Source organism: Pan paniscus, chromosome 10, assembly GCF_029289425.2.
Source record: "Pan paniscus chromosome 10, NHGRI_mPanPan1-v2.0_pri, whole genome shotgun sequence".
NCBI classification, from domain to species: domain Eukaryota; kingdom Metazoa; phylum Chordata; class Mammalia; order Primates; family Hominidae; genus Pan; species Pan paniscus.
Genome location: NC_073259.2, coordinates 15,163,073 through 15,190,150, shown reverse-complemented (window position 1 = coordinate 15,190,150; position 27,078 = coordinate 15,163,073). Strand labels below are relative to the sequence as shown.

The following is a 27,078-nucleotide window of genomic DNA, read 5'->3' as shown; positions in this document are numbered from 1 at the left end:
GAGATAGCTGTAATATATTTACAGTTCGCTGCCTTTCAAAGTGTTTATTCAGAATTATACTAGAAGTAATTTCATGAAAATAATATTTTATTGTGCAACCTTTTCATTCTATTTCAATGAAAAGCAGGCATGAACATTACTCAAGCTTGAAATTTTACTGAAAAGTAAACATTTCAATTAAGCTTAAGGAAAAAAGAAATTTCCTGAGATTTCCAGTGTATACAGAAGTGTCTTTCCATTAAGAATAATTAAAAGTTAAAAAATATGCTGATAACTTGCCACAATTGACAGAATGCAGATTAATAGGATAAATGGCAAACAAATCTATAAAAATGCATGCAGAGAATCAGAGTGATCACCCCACCAAGCAATGGAGTATAGATGGTGATATACCCTTGTCCTTAGGGGAGAGGGAGATGGGGAAGTGTGGGTGATTTGGGGGGAATAGTAAATAATTTGGGGAGAACTTAATGGGGTGAAGATCACATAAATGGCCTGGGACAAAGTCTACTGGGCTTGCAGAGAAGACAATGGTTTGTGAGAAAAATCTATCCAGGTGGGTTAAGAGACTTCATTCTTTTTCCTACAATATGACTTCAGTTAATGAAAACCCATGGAAGGCACCAGAATTAACTGTTTTCTTATTTGGTGAGTCTGAACTTAAAGCAGATAAAGGAACTTCAGAGAACAACTTCCTCCTGTGCTCTGGGAAAACAGAGGATTAAGAAACAGAGGTTGAGGAGGAGGTCAGAGAGACCTCGAGTCTTCTTTAGTTCCACCTGTCAAATCACTATATGTTAGGGTATCCGTTTCTGAGCCCCAACAATAGTTTGGAAATATCTTCTCCCAATCTGTAAGTTGTCTCTTTACTCCATTAATTATTTCCTTTGCTGTGCAGAAACATTTTTTATTTTATGCAATTTCATTTGTTTATTTTCACTGTGGTTGCATCTACTTTTGAGGTCAAATCCAAAAATTATAGCCCAGACCAACATTGTGAAGCTTTCTCCCTATATTTTCTTTTAGTAGTTTTACAGTTTAAGTCTTTAATCGATTTTCAGTTGGTTTTTATATATGGTAGGAGGTAAGGGTCCAATTTTATTCTTCTGCATGTGGATATACAATTTTCCCACCACCATTCATTGAAAAGACTATTTTTTCCCCATTGTGTATTCAACATTTAGGGACTGGGGCTGGGGAATAGAGAGATGTTCCCCACATGTCACAGAGTAGTAGGTTTCAGTTAAGAGGAATAAGCTTTTGAGATCTATTGCACAGCATAGTGACTATAGTTAATAATAGTGTATTGGATCTTTCAAAATTGTCAAGAGAATAAATTTCAAATGTTCTCACCACAGAAAATGATAAGTATGTGAGATGATGAAATGTTAGTTTGATTTAATCATTCCATAGTGTACACATATATCAGAACATCACATTGTATTCCATAATTATACAGTTGTCAGCTAAAAATTTAAAAAATAAAAATATCCTTTAAAAATGCAAATAGCAACTGCAGATAGAAATTTATCATGTATCTCCCAATGTGCTTTTTTATTGTATATACTTGATGTGTATAATGTGATGTTTTTATGTACATACACTTAATCTAATTAACATAAGCTTCATCTCACATACTTACATTTCTTTTTGTCTGTGTGTGTGGTAAGAATATCTAAAATCTGTCATCAAGTTTTCAGTACACAGTGCAATACTATTATAGTCCTCATACTGTATGTTAGATATCTAGACATACTCACCCTTTGTAACTGCAACTCTGTATCTTTTGACCTGTGTCTCTGTATTTTCCTCATCTCTGGTAACCACCATTCTACTCTATTTCTATGTATTTGGGTTTTTTTTTAAGTTTCACTATAAGTGAGATCATGCAACATTTTTTTTCTGTGTCTGGCTTATTTCACTTAGTATATATAATAAACCCTATAGGTTTATTTACATTGTTTCAAATAACAGTGCCGAGACCAGCTCAGTCGGGTAGATCCTAACCCAGCAGCGCCAGAGGAATTAAAGACACACACACAGAAATATAGAGGTGTGAAGTGGGAAATCAGGGGTCTCACAGCCTTCAGAGCTGAGAGCCCAGAACAGAGATTTACCCATGTATTTATTCACAGCAAGCCAGTCATTAGCATTGTTTCTATAGATATTAAATTAACTAAAAGTATCCCTTATGGGAAATGAAGGGATGGGCCGAATTAAAGGAATAGATTGGGCTAGTTAACTGCAGCAGGAACATGTCCTTAAGGCACAGATCGCTCATGCTATTGTTTGTAGCTTAAGAACGCCTTTAAGTGGTTTTCCACCCTGGGCGGGCCACGTGTTCCTTGCCCTCATTCCCATAAACCCACAACCTTCCAGCGTGGGTGTTATGGCCATCACTAACATGTCACAGTGCTGCAGAGATTTTGTTTATGGCCAGTTTTGGGGTGAGTTTATGGCCAGATTTTGGGGGGCTTGTTCCCAACATAACAGGATTTCTTTTTACAAGGCTGAATAATATTCTATTTTATATATATATATATATATGTATATAATGTGTGTGTTTTATATATATGACAATTTCTTTATCCATTCATCTGTTAATGGTCACTTCAGTTAGTTCCGTATCTTGGCTATTATGAATAAAGATGTGTTATAATAAACAGGAAAGCAGATATCTTTATGAGGTGGTGATTTCATTTCCTTTGGGTGTATATCTGGAAAAGGGATTGCTGGCTCATATGGTAGTTCTCTTTTTAATTTCTTTAGGAACCTCCATGCCGTTTTCTATAATGGCTGCACCAAACTGTGTTCCCACCAACTGTGTACAAGGGTTCCGTCTTCTCCACACTCTCACCAATGCTTGTTATTTCTTGTCTTTTTGATATAGCCATCTGATATGGTTTGGTTGTGTCTCCACCCAAATTTCACCTTGAATTGTAATAATCTCCACATGCAAAGGGCAGGGCCAGGTGGAGACAATTGCTTTATGGGGGCAGTTTTCCCCATACCTTTTTTTTTTTTTTACTTTATTAAAATACTGAGTTTTATTTCACGTGTATATTTTTGTCTCCCCACCATTTCCATGTCTGACCACTGCTACTACTATGTCCTATCATAGCATCCCATACATACTTAAAACCAAGCAAAGGGTGGAGTTCCATCTTTAAAAACTAAACAGGCATTTTGGACAACACATTTTTGGCAACAGAACCTGGACAACATTTATCAAACATGGTAGGGAAAGTTCTCACTCTGCATTATAAAAAGGACAGCCAGATATCAACTGTTACAGAAATGAAATAAGATGGAAAATTTTTAACAAATTGTTTAAACTATTTTCTTAAAGAGACTTCCTCCACTGCCAGAGATCTTGAATAGCCTCTTGGTCAGTCATCCAGAAGAAATTCTTCACATAATTGATGAACTTGGTTTCCACTTTGGGAAGAGAACCACCTTTTTCTATACTTGCTTGCATTTTTGCTTTAATGTCTTCTACAGAACTAGATCCTTTTGGTGTTTTAGGAGATTTTTCCTGTTTTTTGAAGGATTCTTGTCCTTTTGATCTTGGTGTTGATGATGGTTTTGAGTCTTTTCCATTCTGATTTGACTTTTGTGCATTTTTGGCTGGAGTATCTCGTATAGATTTCTTCACTGGCGCTTTTTCTTCAGCTTCCTCATCATCATAATCACCATCATTATCTTCATCATCATCAGCAGCCCCAGCAGCAAGTTTTACTTTTTTCTGCCCACCTCCAGGGGCAGACTGCTTTCCAGATATACTTAAGAGTTTCACCTCCTCCTCTTCTTCATCTTCTGACTCTGCACCTTCCTTCACAGCTACTAAGTGCTGTCCACTAATATGCATTGGCCCTGAACCACACTTCAACCTTAAGTCCACTGGTGGTGTTATTTCAAAGCCCCCAAGAGAAACCGTTGGCTGTACAGACATTTTCAAAGTTGCCAGTGTTACTTTAATTGGACTGCCTTCGTAATTCATTGCCTCTGCTTCAACAATGTACAATTCATCCTTTGCACCAGCCCCTAAACTGACCATTCTTAAAGATAACTGGTGCCCATTTTCATCATTATCCACCTTAAAGTGATAATCTTTGTCGGCCTTTAGTTCACAACGGAAAAGATAGTTCTGGGGCCTCAGGGGGCTCATGTCCATGTCCATCCAATCTTCCATCGGGTGGCGGCACACACTTAGGTAGGAGACAAGGCAGACGAAGATAAATGAATGCTGCTCCAGAGAACAGCCACGCAGGACGGAATCACACCAGGGAGCCCCATACTGTTCTTGTCTCAAGATATCTGATGGTTGTATAAATAGGAGTTCCTGTGCACAAGTCCCCCTGCCTGCCACCATATAAGACATGACTTTGCTTCCCATTTGCCTTCTGTCATGATTGCAAGACCTCCCCAGCCATGTGGAACTATGAGTCAATTAAATCTCTTTTATTTATAAATTACTCAGTCTCGGGTATGTCATTAGCAGTGGGAGAACAGGTAATATTAGCACCATGAAAACAGGTAATATTTTACTATGATTTTGATTTGTATTTTCCCAGTTATTAGTGATATTGAGCATATTTTCATATACCTGTTGGTATAAGAAATAAATTCTTTGCTCATTTTAAAATGGAGTTATCAGTTCCAATATGCTTCTAAAGATTAGTTGGGGCTTTGCTGTAATATCTAGACATGTATATCTGATTTGGAACAAATCCACTTCCTCTCTGTGTAGTGCCTGGCACTACTGGCACCTTTGTCATTCAAATAGGCACACTCTCCTGCTCCCAGGATAGGAAACCTGCAGGAGAAGAAGCAGAATCAGTTGGCCACTGAACATTTCTTCAAAAGCAGAGAGAATGAAGATGAGAAAATGAGAAAACTAACATTAATTCAGCCTCTAAAAATAATGCTGTTTTTCCTTGTGTAGTGGTGACTAATTAGTCAGTGGGCTTTGCTTAGCAGGAGATGTTATAAATCAACTATAGGAATACTGCAAAGTCCTGAATCAAACCTATTTCATGTCTGTAAGCAAAATATTCTTTCCAGTACATCCAAAGCCTTAGCTGGCTGATGGGAGAAGTCTGACACGTTTTCTTTACACAGTTTCCCAATATTTTGCTTCCTTAAATAACTGAAGACTCAGCAGCTATTTCTAAAAACCATGCTTGATTTTGTTCCTCCTACTTCCCTGGTGGTTTTAGTACTGAAACTGCAGTGCTATTTAGCTGAGTTTAGATGGCTTGGCACAGATATTTTAGGTCAGCATTTGGATTATAAATTTTTCCTCTTTGCTCATTGGAATCACTATCATCTATGATATAATTTGCTAATTGTTGAAACATGTTAGACCTTAATCATATAATATTTTACATTTCTTTAAGTGATGAGCAGTTTCCAAAAACTGGTTAGTTAATAATATATTTGATCCTTAAAATATTTTGAGAGGCCAGGCATGGTGGCTCACACCTGTAATTCCAACATTTTGGGAGGCCGAGGTGGGAGGATTGCTTGAGCTCAGGAGTTCAAGATCAGCCCAGGCAACATAGTGAGACCCCATCGCTGAAAAAAAAAAAAAAAAAAAAAAGCCAAGCAAGGTGGCACACACCTGTAGTCCCAGCTACTCAGGAGGCTGAGACGGGAGGCTCACTTGAGCCAGGGAAGTCAAGGCTGCAGTGAGCCACGATGGTACTACTGCACTCCAGCCTGGGTAACAGAGTAAGACCCTGTCTCTCAAAAATACAAACAAACAAAAAACCATTTTAAGAATTAGGTAGAGAAAATTTACTACTTCCATATTGTAAAATAAGAAATAAAAGTTAATTCTAGATATTTATGAAGCAGTCACAATGTGCAAGGCAGTGTAGATACAACAATGTATAAATGTACATGTTCTCTGATTTCTAAAACTTACCATCCCATCCAAGGTCAAAAGCTAATGAGAAAAAACTCATTTCAAACCTGCCAATGTCCAGTCTGGGGCTCTTTTTATTAAATAAAGTTATATTTCCAATATTGATGAATGTATTACAATAAAGTAGCTTTTCAAAACTGTCTCATCTCTCAGACAAACATTGAGTGAAATTGTGTGAATCCAATTTTTCCAGCATTATCTCAAATCTTTTTAGTAATCTGAAGATCCTATAAACATACAATTGAGATTAAATTTTCTAGTGCCAAACTTTACCCATTTTAAAATTTTAAAACTATTGTCTTATTTTAAATAATAGGTATAATTGCTGTCACTCATAATCTTTCCCTGATACATCAAAACCTCTGTTCCTCACATCAACCCTGTGAAATCAGGAGGACAAGTGCAATTTAATTTTGTTGTGGAGGTAAGGAACAGACTTAAAGATATTGTATGGTTTGCTTAAAATGAAAGTGTTTGAAAATGACATAGATAAGCCTGGAGCCAAGTTCACAGTCAGTCTCCCTCACCATGACAGGTCTTGGATTCATTCGAGGAACTTGTGAAACCTTTGCAACATACAAGTTGGCACCATCTTCTTTCATGACTAATCTTAAAATGAGAATTTTTAAAAGCATGTAACTAGAGAATACTTCAGATTTAATGCAAAGTAAATTCAAATACAAATATTACTGCCAGATTTTTAGAACTTACTGTCTTGTCCATTCAGTACCATTTATCCATTTCCATGGTTGGCCTTGTTCTCTGCTCAGCCCAATCCAGTGATCAGATGGGCCTTTATATCTCAACAGGAAATTCTTTCAGAAAACACAGAGATGATATTCATTAATCTAACATAACCCATCCTCTCCCAGAAATGTTGCTGCTATGCTATATTCTTAACTACTCATAATTTTCTTCCTTTTGATTTTGTATTGTTTAGTAATACATACAGAATAGGTGTGCTATATTATCATACATATCAAAAGAAGATAATTTAAAACTGAGAGAAATTGTTGATAATTTGGTTACTTTTGTTTCTGTATTGTACTCCTTTGTATGACTCTTCTCCAATTTATCTATTATACTATCGGTTGACACCAGGGTTTTATCAAGTTTGGAATGTATGCTACTATGACATTCTTGGCACCTGTCCTAGAATAGAATTTTTAGGCCCCAGGATATGCTTTCTGTCAACTTTAAGAAATGACACCACCAGGCCAGGCACCTGTAATCCCAGTACTTTGGGAGGCCGAGGCAGGCGGATCACCTGAGGCCAAGAGTTTGAGACTAGCCTTGGCCAACATGATGAAGCCCCCTCTCTATTAAAAAAAATACAAAAATTAGCTGGGCACGATGGCATGCACCTATAATCCCAGCTATTTGGGAGGCTGAGGCATGAGAATCATTTGAACCTGGGAGACAAAAGTTGTAGTGAGCCCAGATCACGCCACTGCACTCCAGCCTGGACAATAGAGTGAGATTCTGTCTCAAAAAGAAACGAATGAACGAACAAAAGAAAGAGAAAGAAAGAAAGAGAGAGAGAGAAAGAAAAGACACCAAACTAATGTAAGTGTACCAAATTATCCTCACAACAGCAGCAGCATAGGCTGGTTTCCTTTGCTGTGTTTCCTTGTCAATGTGTACTGTCCTTTTTATGATTACAAGTTCTGAATTTTAATGCAATTAAATATATAGACAATTTTCTTTATTAGTAGTAAATTTAGGGACTTATTAGGTAAATCTTTTACTCTTTCAAATCATAAAGATGACTTCTATTTTTGCTTTACTTTTTTTAGTTCCTTACAGTGTACCGTTAGGCTATGGATTTGAGATCTTTCTTCTTTTTTAGTTAACTGTTCACAGCTATAAATTTCCCTCTTAGAACTATGTTCAGTGTATACCATAAACGTGCTATTTGTATTTTTACTTCATTTGTCTCAAGGTATTTTCTAATGTCCCTTGTGATTTCTTCTTTGACCAATGGCTGTTGAAGAGTGGGTTTTTAAATTTCTACATATGCATGACTTTTCCGGTTTTTCTAGTTATTGATTTCTAGCTTCATTCCATTGTAATCGCAAAAGATACTTTTTATGACTTCAAATTTTCAAACTTATTAACACTTGTTTTGTGGCCTAACATATGGTTTATTTTTAAGAATGTTCCATGTGCATTTGAGAAGAATTAATGTTCTGCTCTTGTTGGGTAGATTCTTCTGTATATGCCTGTTAGGGATAATTGGTTTATAGTGTTGTTCAATTTTTCTATTTCCTTATTGATCTTATGTCTAGTTGTTTAATCTCATGTTGAAAGTGGAATATTTCATTCTCCAACTTTTCATAGAACTGTTCTTTTCTCCCTTAAATTATAGCAATTATTGCTTCATATATTTTGAGGCTGTATTATTAAGTACATATATTTTATAACATAATTATTTGGCTATGTCAAAATTTTTGTCAATGCATAATGCCCTTCTTTTTCTCTTGTAAATTTTACTTTAGTTTATTTTGTTTGACAAAAATATAGCCACTCGGCACTATCTTGGTTACTACTGTTTGTATGGAATATCTTTTTCAGTCCTTTTACTTTCAACTTCTTTGTGTCCTTATATCTAAGGCAAGTCTCTTATAGACAGCATGTAGATGAGTCTTGTTTTTCTTTTTAATTTATTTTAGTTTTTAGCCAACTTGTCAGTCTCAGCCCTTTAATAGGATGGCTTCATCCTTTTCTATTTAATGTGATTACTAAAACAAGATTTACTTTTGCCATTTAATCATTTGTTTTCTCTATATCTTATATGTCTTTGTTTCTCAAGTTGTCTGTTACTGACATTTTTTGTATTTAATTGGTTTTTTATAGTGTATTGTTTTTCTTTTTTCCTTTTCTGCATAATTTTGGTAATTTTATTAGTGATTACCTTGAGAATTATAATTAGCATCTTAAACTTGTAACAATATAATTTCATAATATCAACATAGCTTCAATAACTATGCAAACATTTTGATCCTATATGTCTTCATCCCTCCTGCTTCATAAGATTGTCACAGATTGCATCTTTATACATTATATGACCACTATCATAGATTTATAATTTTTATTCATTTGCCTATGAAATTATAGATAAATATAAATATAGAAAGCTATAAACAGGAGAAGTTATAAACTATATGACACATGTAGTAATTCTGGGTTTTATATTTACCTCTATTGTTACTTTTATGAATATTCTTTATTTTGGAGGCTCTGAATTGCTGTCTAGTGTCCTTTCAGTTCAGCCTAAAAGGTTTCCTTTAGCATTTTCTGTAGCACATGTCTACTGGTAATAAAATCCCTTAATTATTGGTTATCTGAAAATGTGTTATTTTTCCTTCATTCTTGAAGGACAACTTTGCTATACATAGAATTCATGTTTGGCAGTTTTATTTTTTCTTTCAGACATTTATATATGCCATTCCACTACCTTCTGATCTCCATGGTTTCTCAGAGAAAATCAGCTATTAATTTTATTCAGGGTCTTATGTAAATGATGAGTTGCTTCATTCTGACTGCTTTCAAAATTCTCTCTTTGGATTTTGTCAACTTGACTATATTTTTTCTCAATGTAGATCTCTTTAAGTTTACCCTTTTGGAGTTCATTGAGCCTCTTGGATGTATATATTTATGTATTTCCTCAGATTTTGGAAAGTTTTGTTCATTATTTCTTTAAGTGTATTTCTCTGCTTCTCTTTCTCTTCTCTTTCCTGGATTTCTACAGTACATATGTTAGTATGTTTGCTGATGTCCTACAGGTTCCTTAGAATTTATTTATCTTCATTCTTTTTCTTTGTTTTTCTTAGTCTGGATTGTTTCAATTATCTTATTTTCAAGTTTTCTGATCTCTTACTTCTCAAATCTGCTGTTGAACTTCTTCATTGAGTTTTTAAAATTATTTTAAAATTTCAGTCATTGTACTTTTCAGCTCTGGAATTTTTGCTTGGTTCTTTTTTACAATTTCTACCTTTATATTGATATTCTAATTTTGTTCATTTATTATGTTTTCGGTTTCCTTTAGCTTTTTGTCTAGTTTCCTTTAACTCATTGGTTATACTTAAGACAGCTGATTTAACATTTTTGACTCATATTTTTAATATCTGAGCCTCTTCAGGGATAGTTTCTGTCAGATTACTTTTTTTTTCCTGTGAATGAACCATACTTTTCTTTGCATGTTTTGTAATTTTTTTTTGAGAACTGGACATTATGAGTACTATGTTGTGGTAACTCTGGTAACTTAATTATTTTGCTCTTCAGGGATTGTCAAATCTTGGTTGTTGTGGCTCAGAGTCATTTGGTCATGATTTTTTCCCAACTATTTTTATTCTCTGTTGTGCATGGTCATTGAAATCTCTGTTCTGTTATCTCTGCTGTCAGCCAGTTATCTAATAAAAATTGTCTTAAATGACTGCTTCCTAAAGGGAGGAAAAACACATACTATTTATTTAAATCCTTGGGAAGCCACTTCAGCTGATGAGGACTGATGCAATGATAGCCCACTTCTGTGTCTGCCCCTCAGCATTCAAAGGCAGAAATCAGCAATAACCCTGATATTTGGACAAAAAGGTGCTTATTGTTCACCCTGGCTGCAGGAATTCATTACAAGAACATGGGCAGCAGTTCCCATGGATCCCTGCAATAATGGGGTGTGGAAAATAGTTATTATTGAGTGGAAAGGCTGAAATTCACCAACATTAACCAAAATTTATCATCCTCTTTATCTAACTCTTCCCTTGATGCTTCCAGTGTTTAACTAGACTCGAGAATTCCAAAATAGTTACTTCAGACAGTTTTTGACAGTTCAATAGTTTTCTCAGTGGAGGAACAGATTTCTGTAGCTTTTTAGTCTACCAACCTCTATGACATCATTCTTGCTTGACTTATTGTTTTTATTTTATTATTTTTTTGAGATAGAGTCTCACTCTGTTAGGCTGGAGTACAGTAGCATGATTTCAGCTAACTGTAGGCCTCCACCTCCCAGGTTCAAGCAATTCTGCTGCCTCAGCCTCCTGAGTAGCTGGAATTACAGGCATATGCCACCATGCCCAGCTAATTTTTGTATTTTTTAGTTGAGATTGGGTTTCACCATGTTGGCCAGGCTGATCTCAAACTCCTGACCTCAAGTGATCCACCCGCCTTGGCCTCCCAAAGTGCTGGGATTACAGGCATGTGCCACTGCTCCTGGCCTTGTTTGATTTATTTTGAAACAATGTTGCTAATTTCGTACAAACTTAAAATTGGGTTTCTACCAATACTTTTCTAATCCTTATTTGCACAGTTCTGGCTCACAAGTCAAAGAAGGCTCTGGCTTGCTTGCCCTCTGGGCCTGTTCCTGCCACGAATATTAAGGTAATTTTAGATGGTTCACTGTAAAATATAATACATGCTAGGTTACTCTTTCGTTATGCAAAAAAAAAAAAAAAATCAATGTAAAAGCAGATGTCTAAACCTACCTCTTAGATAATTTCACAGGAAAACATATCCTTGTAGGGCTGAATCTTTGATTCTGGCCAGAACTATTTTCTTACCAGTTCCTGGAAGCTTTCAACCTGAGCAAGATCAGCATCTTGTGAGTCACAAAACCTCTGACTTGATGTCCAGTTCTTGGTGTCATCAGAAAAATAGAAACACTTTCTTTGAAAACCAATCCAGCTTTCTGGGCATGCAGCTTGAAGACATACTGATGGCTCTTGATGGCAGTTAGCTCTTATTGCTGAAAATAAAATAAAAATAAATAAAATAAAAATTTCTTACTTTTATATTGTATTGTATAAATTACCAAGTGCTAATATACTTTCTGACACTCCTGTTAAGTATTAAGTGTATTATTTTCATTTTTCAAATGAGAAATATGATGCTAAATATAATTGCATACATTACACAGCAAATGGCAAAACTGAGATTCAAACTCATGCCTTCAGCAGGGGGTGAGCTGAAAAAGGAGTTATTAGTAACTTAAGCTTGCTCTGGGCCATGTATCTATTTGGCTCTCAACAGTGTTACCCTTTCTTAAAATATTAGATACATTAATGATAGCATTTGATCAGCTTTGGAGAACAGATAGTTCTCCAAGTGCTCTAGATTAGGGGTCCCCAACCCCTAGGCCATGGATCAGTACTGGTCCATGGATGAGTCAGGAAGCAGGCTGCACAGCAGGAGGTAAGCAGCGAATGAGTAAGTGAAGCTTCATCTGTATTTACAGCCACTCCCCATCACTCACATTACCTCATGAGCTCCACCTCCTGTCAGATCAGCAGTGGCATTAGATTCTCATAGGAGGGCAAACCCTATTGGGAACTTCTCATGTGAGGAATCTAGGTTGTGGGCTCCTTGTGAGAATCTAATGCCTGATGAACTGTCACTGTCTCTCATCACTCACAGATGGTACCATCTACTTTCAGAAAAACTAGCTCAGGGTTCCCACTGATTCTACATTATGGTGAGTTGTATAATTATTTTATTATATATTATTACACAATGTAATAATAATGGAAATAAAGAGCACAATAAAAGTAATGCACTTAAATTATCCCCAAACCATTCCTTGACCCCAGTCCATGAAAACGTTGTCTTTCACAAAACTGGTCCCTCATGCCAACAAGGTTGGGGACTGCTGCTCCAGATGACTTGGTAAAATGAAGGGCAGGATAGAGATGCCTTATGTGAATAAGGTTTCTTGATGTGAAAAAGCCTTGTATATGTCTAAATACTACCATAAATATGAAATAAGTTGTTGTACAGTGAACTTCCTTCCACTAAGGAGATTTAGTGAGGTTTTCTACACTTTGAAGGCAGCAATACTTCACTGGACAGGCTTTTCTGACCCACTTCTTATATAATCAGGAGAAATGCTCTCTTCATGTGGGATCGAGATGAATGAATGTCTCTCCAGATAGTTGTCACTGAGCCCCTAGTAGCTACCAGTTCATCTTCCATTATATAACCACCTTCTACCTTCAACTCAATGGTTCTGAAAGTGTCTATGATAGACCAGAATGCTGGGTATTCATAGAATCATTACTATCAATTGGCACCATTATCCTTGGATTTGGCTCTTGCGAGATGAGAAATCACTCTTGGTTATGAATAATAACTGGTGTAATCTGAATGTCAAATCATAACATGAGGCAAACGTGTATTGTATCTGGTTTGGTATCACAAACAAGGTACCAAATTATAACTATTAAAATGTAATTTCTTGAACCAGACCATAAGGCAGGATGACTTTCCCCAAATCTGTGCATATTTGTTGTGCTATCACTGCTCCTGTATCAACCAATTTAAAGAAAACGACCAGACCAGAGAGGGCAAGATGGCTGATTAGGAACAGCTCTGGTCTGCAGTTCCCAGTGAGACCAATGCAGAAGGCAGGTGATTTCTGCATTTCCAACTGAGGTACCAGGATCATCTCACTGGGACTGGTTACACAAGTGGGTGCAGCCCACAGAGGGCAAGCAGAAGCAGGGTGGGGCGCTGCTTCACCCAGGAAGCACAAGGGGTGGGAGAACTCCCTCCCCTAGCCAAGGGAAGTTGTGAGGGACTGTGCTGTGAGGTGCTATCTGGCCCAGATACTACGCTTTTCCCACGGTTTTTGCAACCCACAGACCAGGAGATTCCCTGGAGTGCCAACACTATCAGAACCCTGGGTTTCAAGCACAAAACTGGGTGGCGATTTGGGCAGTCACCAAGATAACTGCAGGAGTTTTTTTCTTACCCCAGTGGTGCCTGGAACCCACTGAGACAGAATCATTCACTCTGCTGGAAAGGGGGCTGAAGCCAGGGAGCCAAGTGGTCTTGCTCAGTGGGTCCAATCCCCACAGAGCCCAGCAAGCTAAGACCCACTGGCTGGAAATTCTTGCTGCCAGCACAGCAGTCTGAAGTGGACCCCAGATGCTCAAGCTTGGTGAGGGGAGGTGCATCCGCCATTACTGAGGCTTAAGTAGGTGATTTTCCCCTCACAGTGTAAACAAAGCCCTGGGGGAAGTTCGGACTGGGCGGAGCCCACCACAGTGCAGCAAAGCCACTGCAGCCGGACTGCCTCTCCAGATTCCTCCTCTCTGGGCAGGGCATCTCTGAAAGAAAGGCAGCAGCCCCAGTCAGGGGCTTATAGATAAAACTCTTATCTCCCTGGGACAGAGCACCTGGGGGAAAGGGTGGCTGTGGTCACGGCTTCAGCAGACTTAAACATTCCTACCGGCCAGCTCTGAAAAGAGCAGTGGATCTCCCAGCACAGTGCTTGAGCTCTTCTGAGGGAAAGACTGCCTTTTCAAGTGGGTCCCTGACCCCCATGCCTCCTGACTGGGAGACAACTCCTAGCAGGGGTTGATAGGCACCTCATACAGGACAGCTCAGTTGGCATCTGGTGCATGCCCCTCTGGGATGAAGCTTCCAGAGGAAGGAGCAGGCAGCAATCTTTGCTTTTCTTCAGCCTTTGCTGGTGATACCCAGGCAAGGAAGAAATGGATAAATTCCTGGACACATACACCCTCCCAAGACTAAACCAGGAAGAAATCAGATTCCTGAATAGACCAATAACAGGTTCTGAAACTGAGGCAGTAATTAATAGCCTACCTAACCAAAACAAGCCCAGGTCCAGACAAATGCACTGCCGAATTCTACGAGAGGTACGAAGAGGAGCTGGTACCATTCCTTCTGAAATTATTCCAAACAATAGAAAAAGAAGGAATTCTCCCTAACTCATTATACGAGACCAGCATCATCCTGATACCAAAACCTAGCAGAGATACAACAAAAAAGAAAATTTCAGGCCAATATTCCTGATGAACATCAAGGCAAAAATCCTCAATAAAATACTGGCCGGCCGAATCCAGCAGCACATCAAAAGCTTATCTACCACGATCAAGTCAGTTTCATCCCTGGGATGAAAGTCTGGTTCAATATATGTAAATTAATAAATGTAATCCATTACATAAGCAGAACCAATGACAAAAACCACATGATGATCTCAATAGATGCAGAAAAGGCCTTTGATAAAATTCAACACCCCTTCATGATAAAAACACACAATAGACTAGGTATTGATGGAACATACATTAAAATAATAAAAGCTATTTATGACAAACTCATAGCGAATATCATACTGAGTGGCCAAAAGCTGGAAGCATTCCCTTTGTAAACTGGCACAAGGCAAGGATGCCCTCTCTCACCACTCCTATTCAATATAGTACTGGAAGTTCTAGTCAGGGCAATCAGGTAAAAGAAAGAAAGAAAGAAAGTGTATTCAACAGGAAGAGAGGAAGTCAAATTATCTCTGTTTGCAGATGACAGAATTGTATATTTAGAAAACCCCATTGTCTCATCCCCTTAAAACTTATTAAGCTGATAAGCAACTTCAGCAAATTCTCAGGATACAAAATCAATGTGCAAAAATCACAAGCATTCCTATACACCAATAACAGACAAACAGAGAGCCAAATCATGAGTGAACTCCCATTCACAATTGCTACTAAGAGAATAAAATACCTAAGAATACAACTTACAAGAGATGTGAAGGACCTCTTCAAGGAGAACTACAAATCACTGCTCAAGGAAATAAGAGATGACACAAACAAATGGAAAATCATTCTATGCTCATAGATAGGAAGAATCAATATTATGAAAATAGTCATATAGCTCAAAGTAATTTATAGATTGAATGCTATTCCCATCAAGCTACCATTGACTTTCTTCACAGAATTAAAAAAAAAAAAACTTTAAATTTCGTATGGAACCAAAAAAGAGCCTGTATAGCCAAGACAATCCTAAGCAAAAAGAACTAAGCTGGAGGCATCATGCTACCTGACTTCAAATTAAACTATAAGGCTACAGTAACCAAAACAGCATGGTGCTGGTACCAAAACAGATATATTGACCAATGGACAGAACAGAGGCCTCAGAAATAACACCCAACATCTACAACCATCTGATCTTTGACAAACCTGACAAAAACAAGCAATGGGGAAAGGATTCCCTATTTAATAAATGGTGTTGAGAAAACTGGCTAGCCATATGCAGAAAACTGAAGCTGGACCCCTTCCTTACACCTTATACAAAAATTAGCTCAAGATGGATTAAAGACTTAAACATAAGACCTAAAACCATAAAAACCTGAGAACAAAACCTAGGCAATACCATTCAGGACACAGGCATGGGCAAAGGTTTTATGATTAATACACCAAAAGCAATTGCAACAAAAGCAAAAATTGACAAGTGGGATCTAATTTAACTAAAGAGCTTCTGCACACACACACACAAAAAAAACAAAAACTATCATCAGAGTGAACAGGCAACCTACAGAATGGGAGACAAATTTTGCAATCTATCCATTTGACAAACAGCTAATATCTAGAATCTACAAGGAACTTAAAAAAATTTGCAAGAATAAAACAAAAAACCCTATCAAAAAATGGGCAAAAGATATGAACAGACACTTCACAAAAGAAGACATTTATGTGGCCAACAAATACATGATAAAAAGCTCATCATAACTGATCATTAGAGAAATTCAAATCAAAACAACAATGAGATACCATCTCATGCCAGTTACAATGACAATCATTAAAAAGTCAGGAAACAACAGACGCTGAAGAGGATGTAGAGAAATAGGAACACTTTTACACTGTTGGTGGGAGTGTAAATTAGTTCAACCATTTTGGAAAATACAGTGTGGCAATTCCTCAAGGATCTATAACCAGAAATACTGGGTCTATACCCAAAGGATTATAAATCATTCTACTATAAAGACACATGCACTCGTATGTTTATTGTGGCACTATTCACAATAGCAAAGACTTGGAACCAACCCAAATGCTCATCAATGATAGACTGGATAAAGAAAATGTGGCACACATACACCATGGAATACTATACAGCCATAAAGAAGAATGAGTTCATATTCTTTGCAGGGAGACAAATGAAACTGGAAACCATCATTCTCATCAAACTAACACAGGAACAGAAAACCAAATACTGCAGGTTCTCACTCATATGTGGGAGCTGAACAATGAGAACACATGGATGCAGGGAGCGGAACATCACACACTGAGGCGTGTTGAGGGTTGGGGGGCAACGGGAGGGATAGCATTAGGAGAAATACCTAATATAGATGATGGGTTGATAGGTGCATCAAACCACCATGGCACGTGTATACCTATGTAACAAACCTGCAGGTTCTGCACATTTATCCCAGAACTTAAAGTATAATTTAAAAAAAAAGTTAGGGACCAGAGCTATAACTACAAAGCTCTATTAGGAATTTTTATAACTAAAGCCAATCTAAATAACTCGATTTAAATGGGGAAATACCACACTTGAATAGTTAACTAACAATCTAAATGTTAAATAAAACATAAAAATGATATAAAGTAATACATAATAACACATTTAAAAAAAGAAAGAAAGAAAATGACCAGATTAGAAGATGGCTCCAGCTATTGGCTCCACACAAGAAATCATTTCCAGTCAAAGTGCTAGCTGAAAGGAAGAGAAACACATAATAAAGGAAAACAGTAATAAAGGAAAACAGTCGTAAGTGTCAATTTCATATGCTTACTGTAAAAAAAAAAGGGCTATAAATTTAAATTATATTTCAGAATACATTCCCTTGATTAATATTGAGGTACTTACAAACTACAGAAATTGTCTCTTTCCAATTTTTTCTTTCTTAAATAGTTACAATTAGTTGACTTAAATCTCTGAAATAAAAAAATTATTTTTGCTTCATAAATGTATAAAGTATATTATCTGTGGTTTCAAAATGCCAAAAGATAATAAGCAAAATATTTGCAAATGAATAGAAATTATTTAGAGTGTTATATGGAGTGCTCCAAGTATTGCTGACTCTTAAGTTACATAAGCAGTATTTGAAGGGTCTCTCTGAAATTACTTTAGAATGTAGTAACGGGGTAGATTTTAGGTTGATATCCAGATTGGCATGAGGTCTGGGGAAAGTGCTTTTGTAGTTTTCTATGTCTTAGCTTGGTCTATATTAGATGCACTGCAAGCATGTTTTGAAGTACAAGATAATTTTTATAGCTAATTGCTTTCAGGGTACAATCACTAAAAGGAGTTTGTTTTCTAGGAAGATGGGCTACATATGCTAAAAAAAACAAGGGCCAGAACATGCTCAAATAGCTAGGAAGAAAGAACAGGCTGCCTGTGATGTTATACAGCCACTTAGTAGTTTTGTGTACTTTAAACCATCTGTTTTGCTATTTTTCATGAAACAAGGTTGTTGTGGAGGTAAAATTAACCATGTCCCTAGATTGGACAAGAGACTATTTTTCAGTTTACTATTTTTTTTAATTTTTGCATCAATATTCTTAAGGAATAGTGGTCTGTCTTCTACCTTCTGAAGACTCTGATCATCTCACTAAACTTGGAATAATGTGAACCCTATTTACATAATTAAAATTTTTGGTGCCACTTAAAAAGTTATTGGAGTTTAACTCAGTTAGTGAGACAATATATTAAAAGCTGTAAAGAATAACAAAATTATTCAGATTCTTCCTCTTCTTTTTACAAGTATAATTCTCTCTAGATGAATAAAGATTACAGTTCACTTACCGCTTAAAGCAGCAACCATTCCACACACTATGATTGTCAGAAACATGATTAAGAAAAATAAGCGCCAAATTAAGGTAGCTTTAATAGAATGCTCTTTTGAATGCAGACAATCTGGAAAAAATTATTGAAAAACATTTTAACAATTAAATACAGACATAATACTGCCAGAAACATTAAGCATCAAAATGTTATTTTTATTTAATTCCTTCGCTTTTCACTAGAGGATGCAAATGACCTGTCATCTTATGAACTTACTATTCTATCTCCAGAATTTAGTCATTTTCCAAAGTTAAAAGAATTGATTTTAACTTTCCAGCTACCATTTTCAAGTTGGAGAGATTTCATGTCATTTCAATTGGAGAGATTCATGTCAACTAAACCACAGGAATGAAATCAACAAAATCCAAGTAACTGGAAATTCAACATAGCAAATTATTCTGATTCCTGTCTAAAAATGTAAAGAAATACTTTTAAATGATATTAAGAGGAAATCTATCGATTAAAAGGCATTGTTTTGGAGGAAAAAAGGCAAAACTGGAGTGATAAAGTGATTATTGTAGAGGTCAAATTAGTGTTATTCTTGGAAGGATAGGAGAGTGAATAGTTAAGAATACATGGAGGGCCTCTGAGCCACATAACAAGGATCTTTCTCAGACAATGTTAGCAGTTGTATTAGTCCATCCTCACTGCTATGAAGAACTGCCCAAGACTGGATAATTTAAAAAGGAAAGAAGTTTAACTGACTCACAGTTCTACATGGCTGGGGAGGCCTCAGGAAACTTACAATAATGGTGGAAGAGGAAGCAAACGTGTTCTTTTTCACATGGCAGCAGGAGACAGAAGTGCCTAACAAAGGGGTAAAAGCCCCTTATAAAACCATCAGATATCATGAAAACTCACTCACTATCACAAGAACAGCACGAGGGTAACCAACTCCATGATTCAGTTATCTCCCACTGGGTCCCTCCCATGACAAGTGGGGATTATGAGAACTACAATTCAAGGTGAGATTTGGGTGAAGACACAGCTAGGCCATATCAGGAGTCAACAAAGGTGTTTATCTTATAATAATTAATCAAGCTACATATTTGTATTGTATAATTTCCTGTAGTTGTGTTATATTTCAAAATGTCTTAGGTTATCTAAAACCTCTTATGAAGTTCATTATTGGAACCCTGTTCTGACACAATCTCTTGCATACAATTCACACTTCTAGTTAATTTATCTAGGTTTGTCCTTAGCTAAATAGGCATATTTTTCTCCAACACTCCCCCCAACACTAGAGAGATAAGCAAGCTTTACACTGATGTTTCCCAAGATATTTGTCTTAATCAATAGATTTTAGTTTTTATCAGTTTAAGTTGACAGAAATACTGAATTAAAAATATAGAGTTCACATATGCCCCTGTACCCCCTTTATCAAAGATTTAAGAAATCATAAGAGAATCCAGAGGAAAATAAATTCTACATGTAGAGAAACAAAGATAAAAATGACATTTACATTCTTCTCAAAAACCATGCAAGCAAGAAGACAGTGGAAACAAATATTTAAAGTATTAAGAGAAAAAACCTTATCAACTTAGAATTCTTTAGCCGAAAAAATTCTTCAAAGTGAATGAGAAACAAACACTATTTTGGAGAAACATTGAGATAACTTGTTGCCACTAGACTTGTCTTATATCAAAGAACAAAAAAGTTAAATGCAATTATTTTAAAAGGAAAGAGAATTATACAGGTTAGAAACCTAAATTATATGAAAAAGGAACAATATAAAAAATAAGTGAAGGTAAAATAAAACTATTTATTTTTCTTATTCTTAATTGATCTAACAAATGGCAATTTGTTCAAAATAACAATAGTAGCAATATATTTAATTATGTGTGCTTATGTATACATCTTTTATATATATTTATATGCTTATGTATTCTTACATGTAAATAAAATAAATAACAGAAATGACACATGGGATAAAAGCAGAGAATTAGGATTTTTTAATTATAAGGTACTCACAGTACCTGTGAAATGGTATAGTATTATTTGAAAGCAAACTTATGTTAGTTGTGAGTGTATATTGCAAACACTAGGGTAACCACTAAAATCACATTTTTAAAGTATAATTGATATACTAAGAATGAGAAAATATGGAACTTTATAAATGCTAAGTTAAAAACTAAAAATGCAGGAAAAAAAATGGAAGACATGGCTGGGTGTTGTAGCTTACACTTATAATCCCAACCCTTTGAGACACTGAGGCAGGAGGATCATTTGAGGCCAGAAGTTCAAGACCAGCCTGGGCAATGTAGCAAGACTCTGTCGCTACAAAAATTAAATAAAAATTAGCCAGGCTTTGTGGCACATGCCCGTAATACCAGGTACTCAGGGCTCAGGTAGGAGAATCACTTGAGCCTAGGATTTCAAGGGTACAGGGAGCTATGATTATACCACCACACTCTAGCCTAATGAACAGAATGAGACTCTGTCTCTGAAAAGAAGAGAATGAAAAACAAAAATAGAAATAAAGAACAAAGGCAACAAATAGAAAACAAAGAAATATGGTAGATATTTAATCCACCTATATTAATAATCATTTTAATATCAATGATCTAAATGCACCAATTAAAAATCAGAGATTAAACTATATGATGTCTGCAGGAAATGCACTTTAAATATAAAGACACACAAATTAAATGGATCATGAATATATATATGTATTATATCATACTGGCACAAACAAAAGAAAGCAGGAGAAGCTATACAAATTTCAAACAGAACAAACCTCAAAGCAAGGAAATTTATCAGGAATGAAGAAAAGCATTGCATAATGGTATAAGAATTAGCTTTCCAAGAAACTATGTTATGTTTCCGCATAACAAACCTAAATGTGCACGCACCTAACAAGAGAGTATTTAACTACGTGAGGCAAAAATTAATAGAACTGCAAGGAGAAATCAATGAATTCATTATCATAGTTGGAGATTTCAACAACACTCTATTGGAAATGCACAGATCCAGCAGGGTACAGTGGCTCATGACTGTAATCTCAGCACTTTGGGAGGCCCAAAAGGCTGGATTATTTGATCTCAGGAGTTCAAGACCAACCTGAGCAATGTGGTAAAATCTGTCTCTACAAAAAGACAAAAATGAGCCAAGTGTGGTGGTATCTGCTGGTATTCCCAGCTACTCAGGAGACTGAGGTGGGAGGATTGCTTGAACTCGGGAAGCAGTGGTTGAAATGAGATGAGATTGCATTACTGCACTCCAGTCTGGGTGACAGAGTGAGACTCTGTCTCAAAAACAACAAAATAAAAAAAAAAAAAAAAAGAAAGAAAGAAATGCCCGGATCCAGCAGGCAGAAAATCAGTAGAACTTAGGTGAACTCAGCAACATCATCAATTAACCGAATATAATTGACATCTATAGACTACTTTGTCAAACAACAGCAGAATACACACTCTGAAGATTACATGGAATAGTCACCATAATAGACCACCTTCTGGGCCAAAACATATCCTAACAAATTTAACAAAATAGAAATCATACAGCGTCTGCTCTCAGACCACAATGTAAATAAACTAGAGTCAATAACAGAAAGAAAATTTTAAAATCCCACTAATCTCCACAAACATGTGGAGATTAAACAATACGTTTCTAAACAACATATGGGTCAAGGAAGAAATCACAATAGAAGTTTTAAAATATTTCAACTAAATGAAAATGAAAATACAGCTTAACAAAATTTGTGGGATGCAGTAAAAGCATTGTTTAAAGAGAAATTGATAGTATTGAATGCATCTATTAGAAAAAAATAAAGATCTAAAATTAATGATCTAAGTTTACACCTTAGGAAACCAGAAATAGAAGAGCAAATCAGGTACAAATTAAACAGAAGAAAAGAAATAATTAGAGCAGAAATAAAAAATGGGACACTGATAGAAAAAAGTTATCAAAACCAAAAACTAGGTTTGAAAGATAAAAAAAAAAAAAAAATGGATAAGGCTCTAGCCAGGCTAATTAAGAAGAAAAGAGGAAGGACACAAATTATCTATATCAGAAATAAATAAGGAGTTGTTACTACAGATCCCATGGATGCTAAAATGGACAGTTCTATGTCCACACAGAGGATCAATCACTTGAGAGACATAATTTGTCTAAACTCATACATGGAGAAATAGATGACCTAAATATGTTTACATTTATTAAAGAAGTTGACCTTCCAAAACAGAAAGCACCATGTCAAGATGGACTCACTGGTGAATTCAACCAAATATTTAAGGAAAAAATTATACCAATTGTCTATAATTTGTTTTAGAAGTTAGAGCCGAGAGAATACTTCTTAACTCATTCTATGAGGCCAGCTTTATCCTAATAGGAAAATCAGATTAAGACATCACAAGAAAAGAAAACTATGGACCAATATATCTCATGAACATAGATGCAAAACCTTAACAAAACATTAGCAAATCCAATCCAATGATGTATAAAAAGAATTATATACTGTGATGAAGTTAAATTTATTTCAGCTATTTAAGGCAGGTTCAACATTCAAAAATCAATTAATGTTATCCATAACATTAACAAGCTAAAAAAAATCACTTGATTATATCAATATATACAAAAAAATTAACAAAATTCAACACCCATTTGTGATAAAAACTTTCAGTAAACAAAATTCAACACAGATTTGTGACAAAAACTCCCAGTAAACTAGAAATAGGGAAGAACTTCTTCGCCTTAATAAAGAATATCTACAATAACCTACAGCTTACATCCTCAAGTATGGTGAGAAACTTGAAGTTTTCCCACTAAGATCAAGAACAAGGCAAAGATGTCCCTCTCGCCAATACTTTACAACATTGTTCTGGAAGTACTAGATAATGCAGTAAGACAAGAAAAGGAAATAAAGGAAATAAAAGGTATACAGATGAGAAAGTAAGAAATAAAACTGTATTTCTCTGCAGATGACATAATCATCTATGTAGAAAATCCAAAATAATTGACAATTTTGGGAACTGACATGCAAGGTTACTGATATGTAAGGTTGCAGAATGCATGGCTAATACACAAAAGTCAATCACTTTTCTATATGCCAGAAATAAACAAATGGACTTTTAATTGAGAACACAGTGCCATATACATTATCATTCAAAAAATAAAATACTTAGGTATAAATCTAACAAAATATATACAAAATCTATATGTGGAAAACTACAAACTGATGAATGAAATCAATGAAGAACTAAATAAATGGAGAAGTATTTTATGTTCATGGAGAGAAAGACTCAACATTGCCAAGATATCAATTCTTCCCAGCTTAATCTACAGATTAAATGCAATGATGATAATAATCTCAGCAAGTTATTGTATAAATATCAACAAACTGATTCTAAAGTTTATATAGATAGGCAAAAGACCCAGAAAAGCAAACACATTATTGAAGGAGATGAGCAAAGTTAAACAACTGATACTACCTGACTTCATGATTTACTCTAAAACTACAGTAATCAAGACAGTGTGGTATTTGTTAAAGAACAGACAAATAAGGCTGGGTGCGGTGGCTCACGCCTGTAATCCCAGCACTTTGGGAGGCCAAGGCAGGTGGATCATGAGGTCAGGAGATCTATACCATCCTGGCTAACACGGTGAAACCCCGTCTCTACTAAAAATACAAAAATTAGCCGGGCATGGTGGCAGGTGTCTGTAGTCCCAGCTACTAAGGAGGCTGAGGCAGGAGAATGGTGGGTGAACCCAGGAGGCGGAGCTTGCAGTGAGCCGAGATTGCGCCACTGCACTCCAGCCTGGGCAAGAGAGTGAGACTCCGTCTCTTAAAAAAAAAAAAAAAAAAAAAGGAATAGACAAATAAATTAATGAAAAAGGACAGAAAGCAGAGTAGCAGACTAAAAAGAAATAGACCCAGATAAATATAGTCAACTGATCTTTCATAAAGAAGCAAAGCAATACAATTAAGAAAAGACAGTCTTTTCAACTAACGATGCTGAACAACTAGACACCCACATACAAATAAATGAATCTAGGCCCAGATTTTACATTTTTCCCCAAAATGACTCAAAATGTATCATAGTCCTAAAGGTAAAACACAAAACTGTAAAACTCGTAGAAGATAATATAAGAGAAAGCCTAGATAACTTTGGGTATGGTGATGACTTTTTAAATATAATACCAAAGGCACAATCCATGAAAGAAAGAACTGATAAACTGGACTTCATTAAAACTAAAAACTTTTGACCTGCAAAAGACATAATCAAAATAATGAAAAGACAAATTATTAATATCATATGTCTTTTGAGAATTGCAAGTTAAAATAATGAGATATCATTACATATTACTTAAGTGTTACATTAAAACATTAACAATATCAAATACTAGCAAGGATGTGGAGCAACCAGAAGTCTCATGCATTACTGGTAAGAAAGCGAAATGCTACAGCCACTTTGGCAGTTTCTTACAAAAGAAAACATACTTGAAGGGAGGGGCCAAAATGGTCAAACAGAAACAGCTCTGGTCTGAAGCTCCCAGTGAGATGAATGCGGAAGGCAGGTGAATTCTGCATCTCCATCTGAGGTACCAAGTTCATCTCATTGGGCAGCTGGTGCAACCCACAGGAAGCAGGAAGAAAGCAGGTGGGGTGTCATTTCACCCAGGAGCTGCACAGGGTGGGGAGACTTGCCTCCCTGAGGTAAGGGAAGTGGGGAGGGTCTGTCCTACCCACCAGGTGTACTATGCTTCTCCCACAGATTTTTGCAATCTGCAGATCAGAAGATTCCCTCATGAGCCTACACCACCAGGGCCCTGGGTCTCAAGCACAAACCTGGGCAAACCAATGACAGCCACTCCCATTGGTGGCTGTTTAGGCAGGCACTGAGCTGCAGGAGTTTTTACATACTCCAGTGGTGCCTGGAACTCCAGTGAGGCAGGAGAACCATCCAGTCCCATGGAAAGGGGGCTGAAGCCAAGGAGGAGAGCCCAGCAGTCTCAATCAGTAGGTTCTACTCCCATGGATCCCTGCAAGCTAAGACCCACTGGCTTGAGAGCCCTGCTGCCAGCAGAGTAGTCTGGAGTGTGCCTGGAATGACTAAGTTCCTGTGGGGAGGGGTGACCACCATTAGTTGGCGGTTTGCCCCTGACAGTGCAAAGGAGCCTGAGAGGTTTGGACTGGGCCAGATTTCCCACAGTGCAGCAAACTGGCTGTGGCAGGTTGTGGCCAGACTGCCTCTTTAGGTGGGACCCTGAGCCATCCCTCCTCACCAGGCAGGTCATCCCTGCAAGAAGTCCAGCAGCTCTGGTCAGGGGCTTACAGACAGAACTCTCATCTCGCTGAGTCAGAGTACCTGAGGGGAGAGGCAGTTTCAGGTTCAGCAGACTTAATCTTTTCTGCCTGCTGGCTCTGAAGAGACCAGATGAACCCAATGAGTGGGATTCCCTCAGCACAGCACATCAGCTCTGCTAAGGGAATGTCAGATTCTCTACATAAGCGGGTGCTTGATCCCATGCCTCCTGACTGGGTGAGACTTCCCAACAAGGGTCACCAGACACCTCATACAGAAGAGTTCCGGCTGGCATCAGGCCAGTGCCCCTCTGGGGCGAAACTTCTGAAGGAAGAAGCAGGCAGCAATCTGCTGTTCTGCAGCCTCCACTGGTGATACCCACGTGAACAGGGTCTGGAGTGGATCCCCAGCAAACTGCAGCAGACCTGCCTCAGAAAGGCTGACTGTTAGAAGATAAACAAACAAACAGAAAGTAACAACAACAACATCAACAAAAAAGACTCCACAAAAACCCCATTCAAAGGTCATCAGTCTCAAAGATCAAAGGTGGATAAATCCACGAAGATGAGGAAAAAACAATGAAAAAACTCTGAAAATTCCAAAAGCCAGAATGCCTCTTCTCCTCCAAATGATCGCAACAGTTCTCCTGTGAGGGCATAGAACAAGGCTGAAGCTGAGATGGATGAACTGACAGAAGTAGGCTTCAGAAAGTTGGTAATAACGAATTTCGCTGAGCTAAAGCATTATGTTCTAACCCAATGCAAAGAAGCTAAGAAGCATGATAAAAGATTACAGGAGCTGTTAACCAGAATAACCAGTTCAGAGAGGAACATAAATGACCTGATGGAGCTGAAAAACACAGCACGAGAACATCATGTTGCAAACACAAGTATCAATAGCTGAATTGACCAAGCAGAAGAGAAAATATCAGAGCTTGAAGACTATCTTGCTGAAATAAGGCAGACAGACAAGATTAGAGAAAAAAGAATGAAAAGAAATGAACAAAACTTCCAAGAACTATGGGACTATGTAAAAAGACCGAACCTACCACTGACTGGAGTACCTGAAAGAGACAGGGAGGATGGAACCAAGTTGGAAAACACACTTCAGGATATAATCCAGGAGAACTTCCCCAACCTAGCAAGACAGGCCAATATTCAAATTCAGGAAATCCAGAGAACCCCAATAAGATACTTCATGAGTAGATCAACCCCAAGACACATACTCCAAGGTCAAAATGGAAGAAAAAATATTAAGGGCAGCCAGGGAGAAAGG

The 27,078-nt window shown here is 36.9% G+C and overlaps 2 protein-coding genes across 2 annotated transcripts in view; both read right to left on the bottom strand.

Annotated features, from left to right (window-relative positions):
• Positions 1–2,048: 2,048 nt before the first annotated feature.
• On the bottom strand, positions 2,049–4,810 carry LOC100971311 (nucleophosmin-like). The gene has a single exon (XM_055095373.1). The coding sequence runs from the start codon at positions 4,394–4,396 to the stop codon at positions 3,344–3,346; it is 1,053 nt and encodes a 350-aa protein (XP_054951348.1). The 5' UTR covers positions 4,397–4,810; the 3' UTR covers positions 2,049–3,343.
• CLEC2D (C-type lectin domain family 2 member D) overlaps positions 2,049–27,078 on the bottom strand; it is a 157,633-nt gene continuing 132,603 nt past the window's right edge. The window contains exons 18-21 of the mRNA XM_003829650.8: positions 18,521–18,631; positions 11,485–11,669; positions 6,641–6,744; positions 2,049–4,816 (exon numbers count right to left, since the gene is read on the bottom strand). Coding sequence (XP_003829698.2) covers positions 4,702–4,816; positions 6,641–6,744; positions 11,485–11,669; positions 18,521–18,631 — 515 coding nt within the window. The 3' untranslated portion in view covers positions 2,049–4,701. The remainder of the gene's footprint in view (positions 4,817–6,640; positions 6,745–11,484; positions 11,670–18,520; positions 18,632–27,078) is intronic.

Coding starts and splice junctions, on each gene's coding strand:
- LOC100971311 (XM_055095373.1), bottom strand. CDS start 4,396: ATGGGAAGCAAAGTCATGTCTTATATGGTGGCAGGCAGGGGGACTTGT.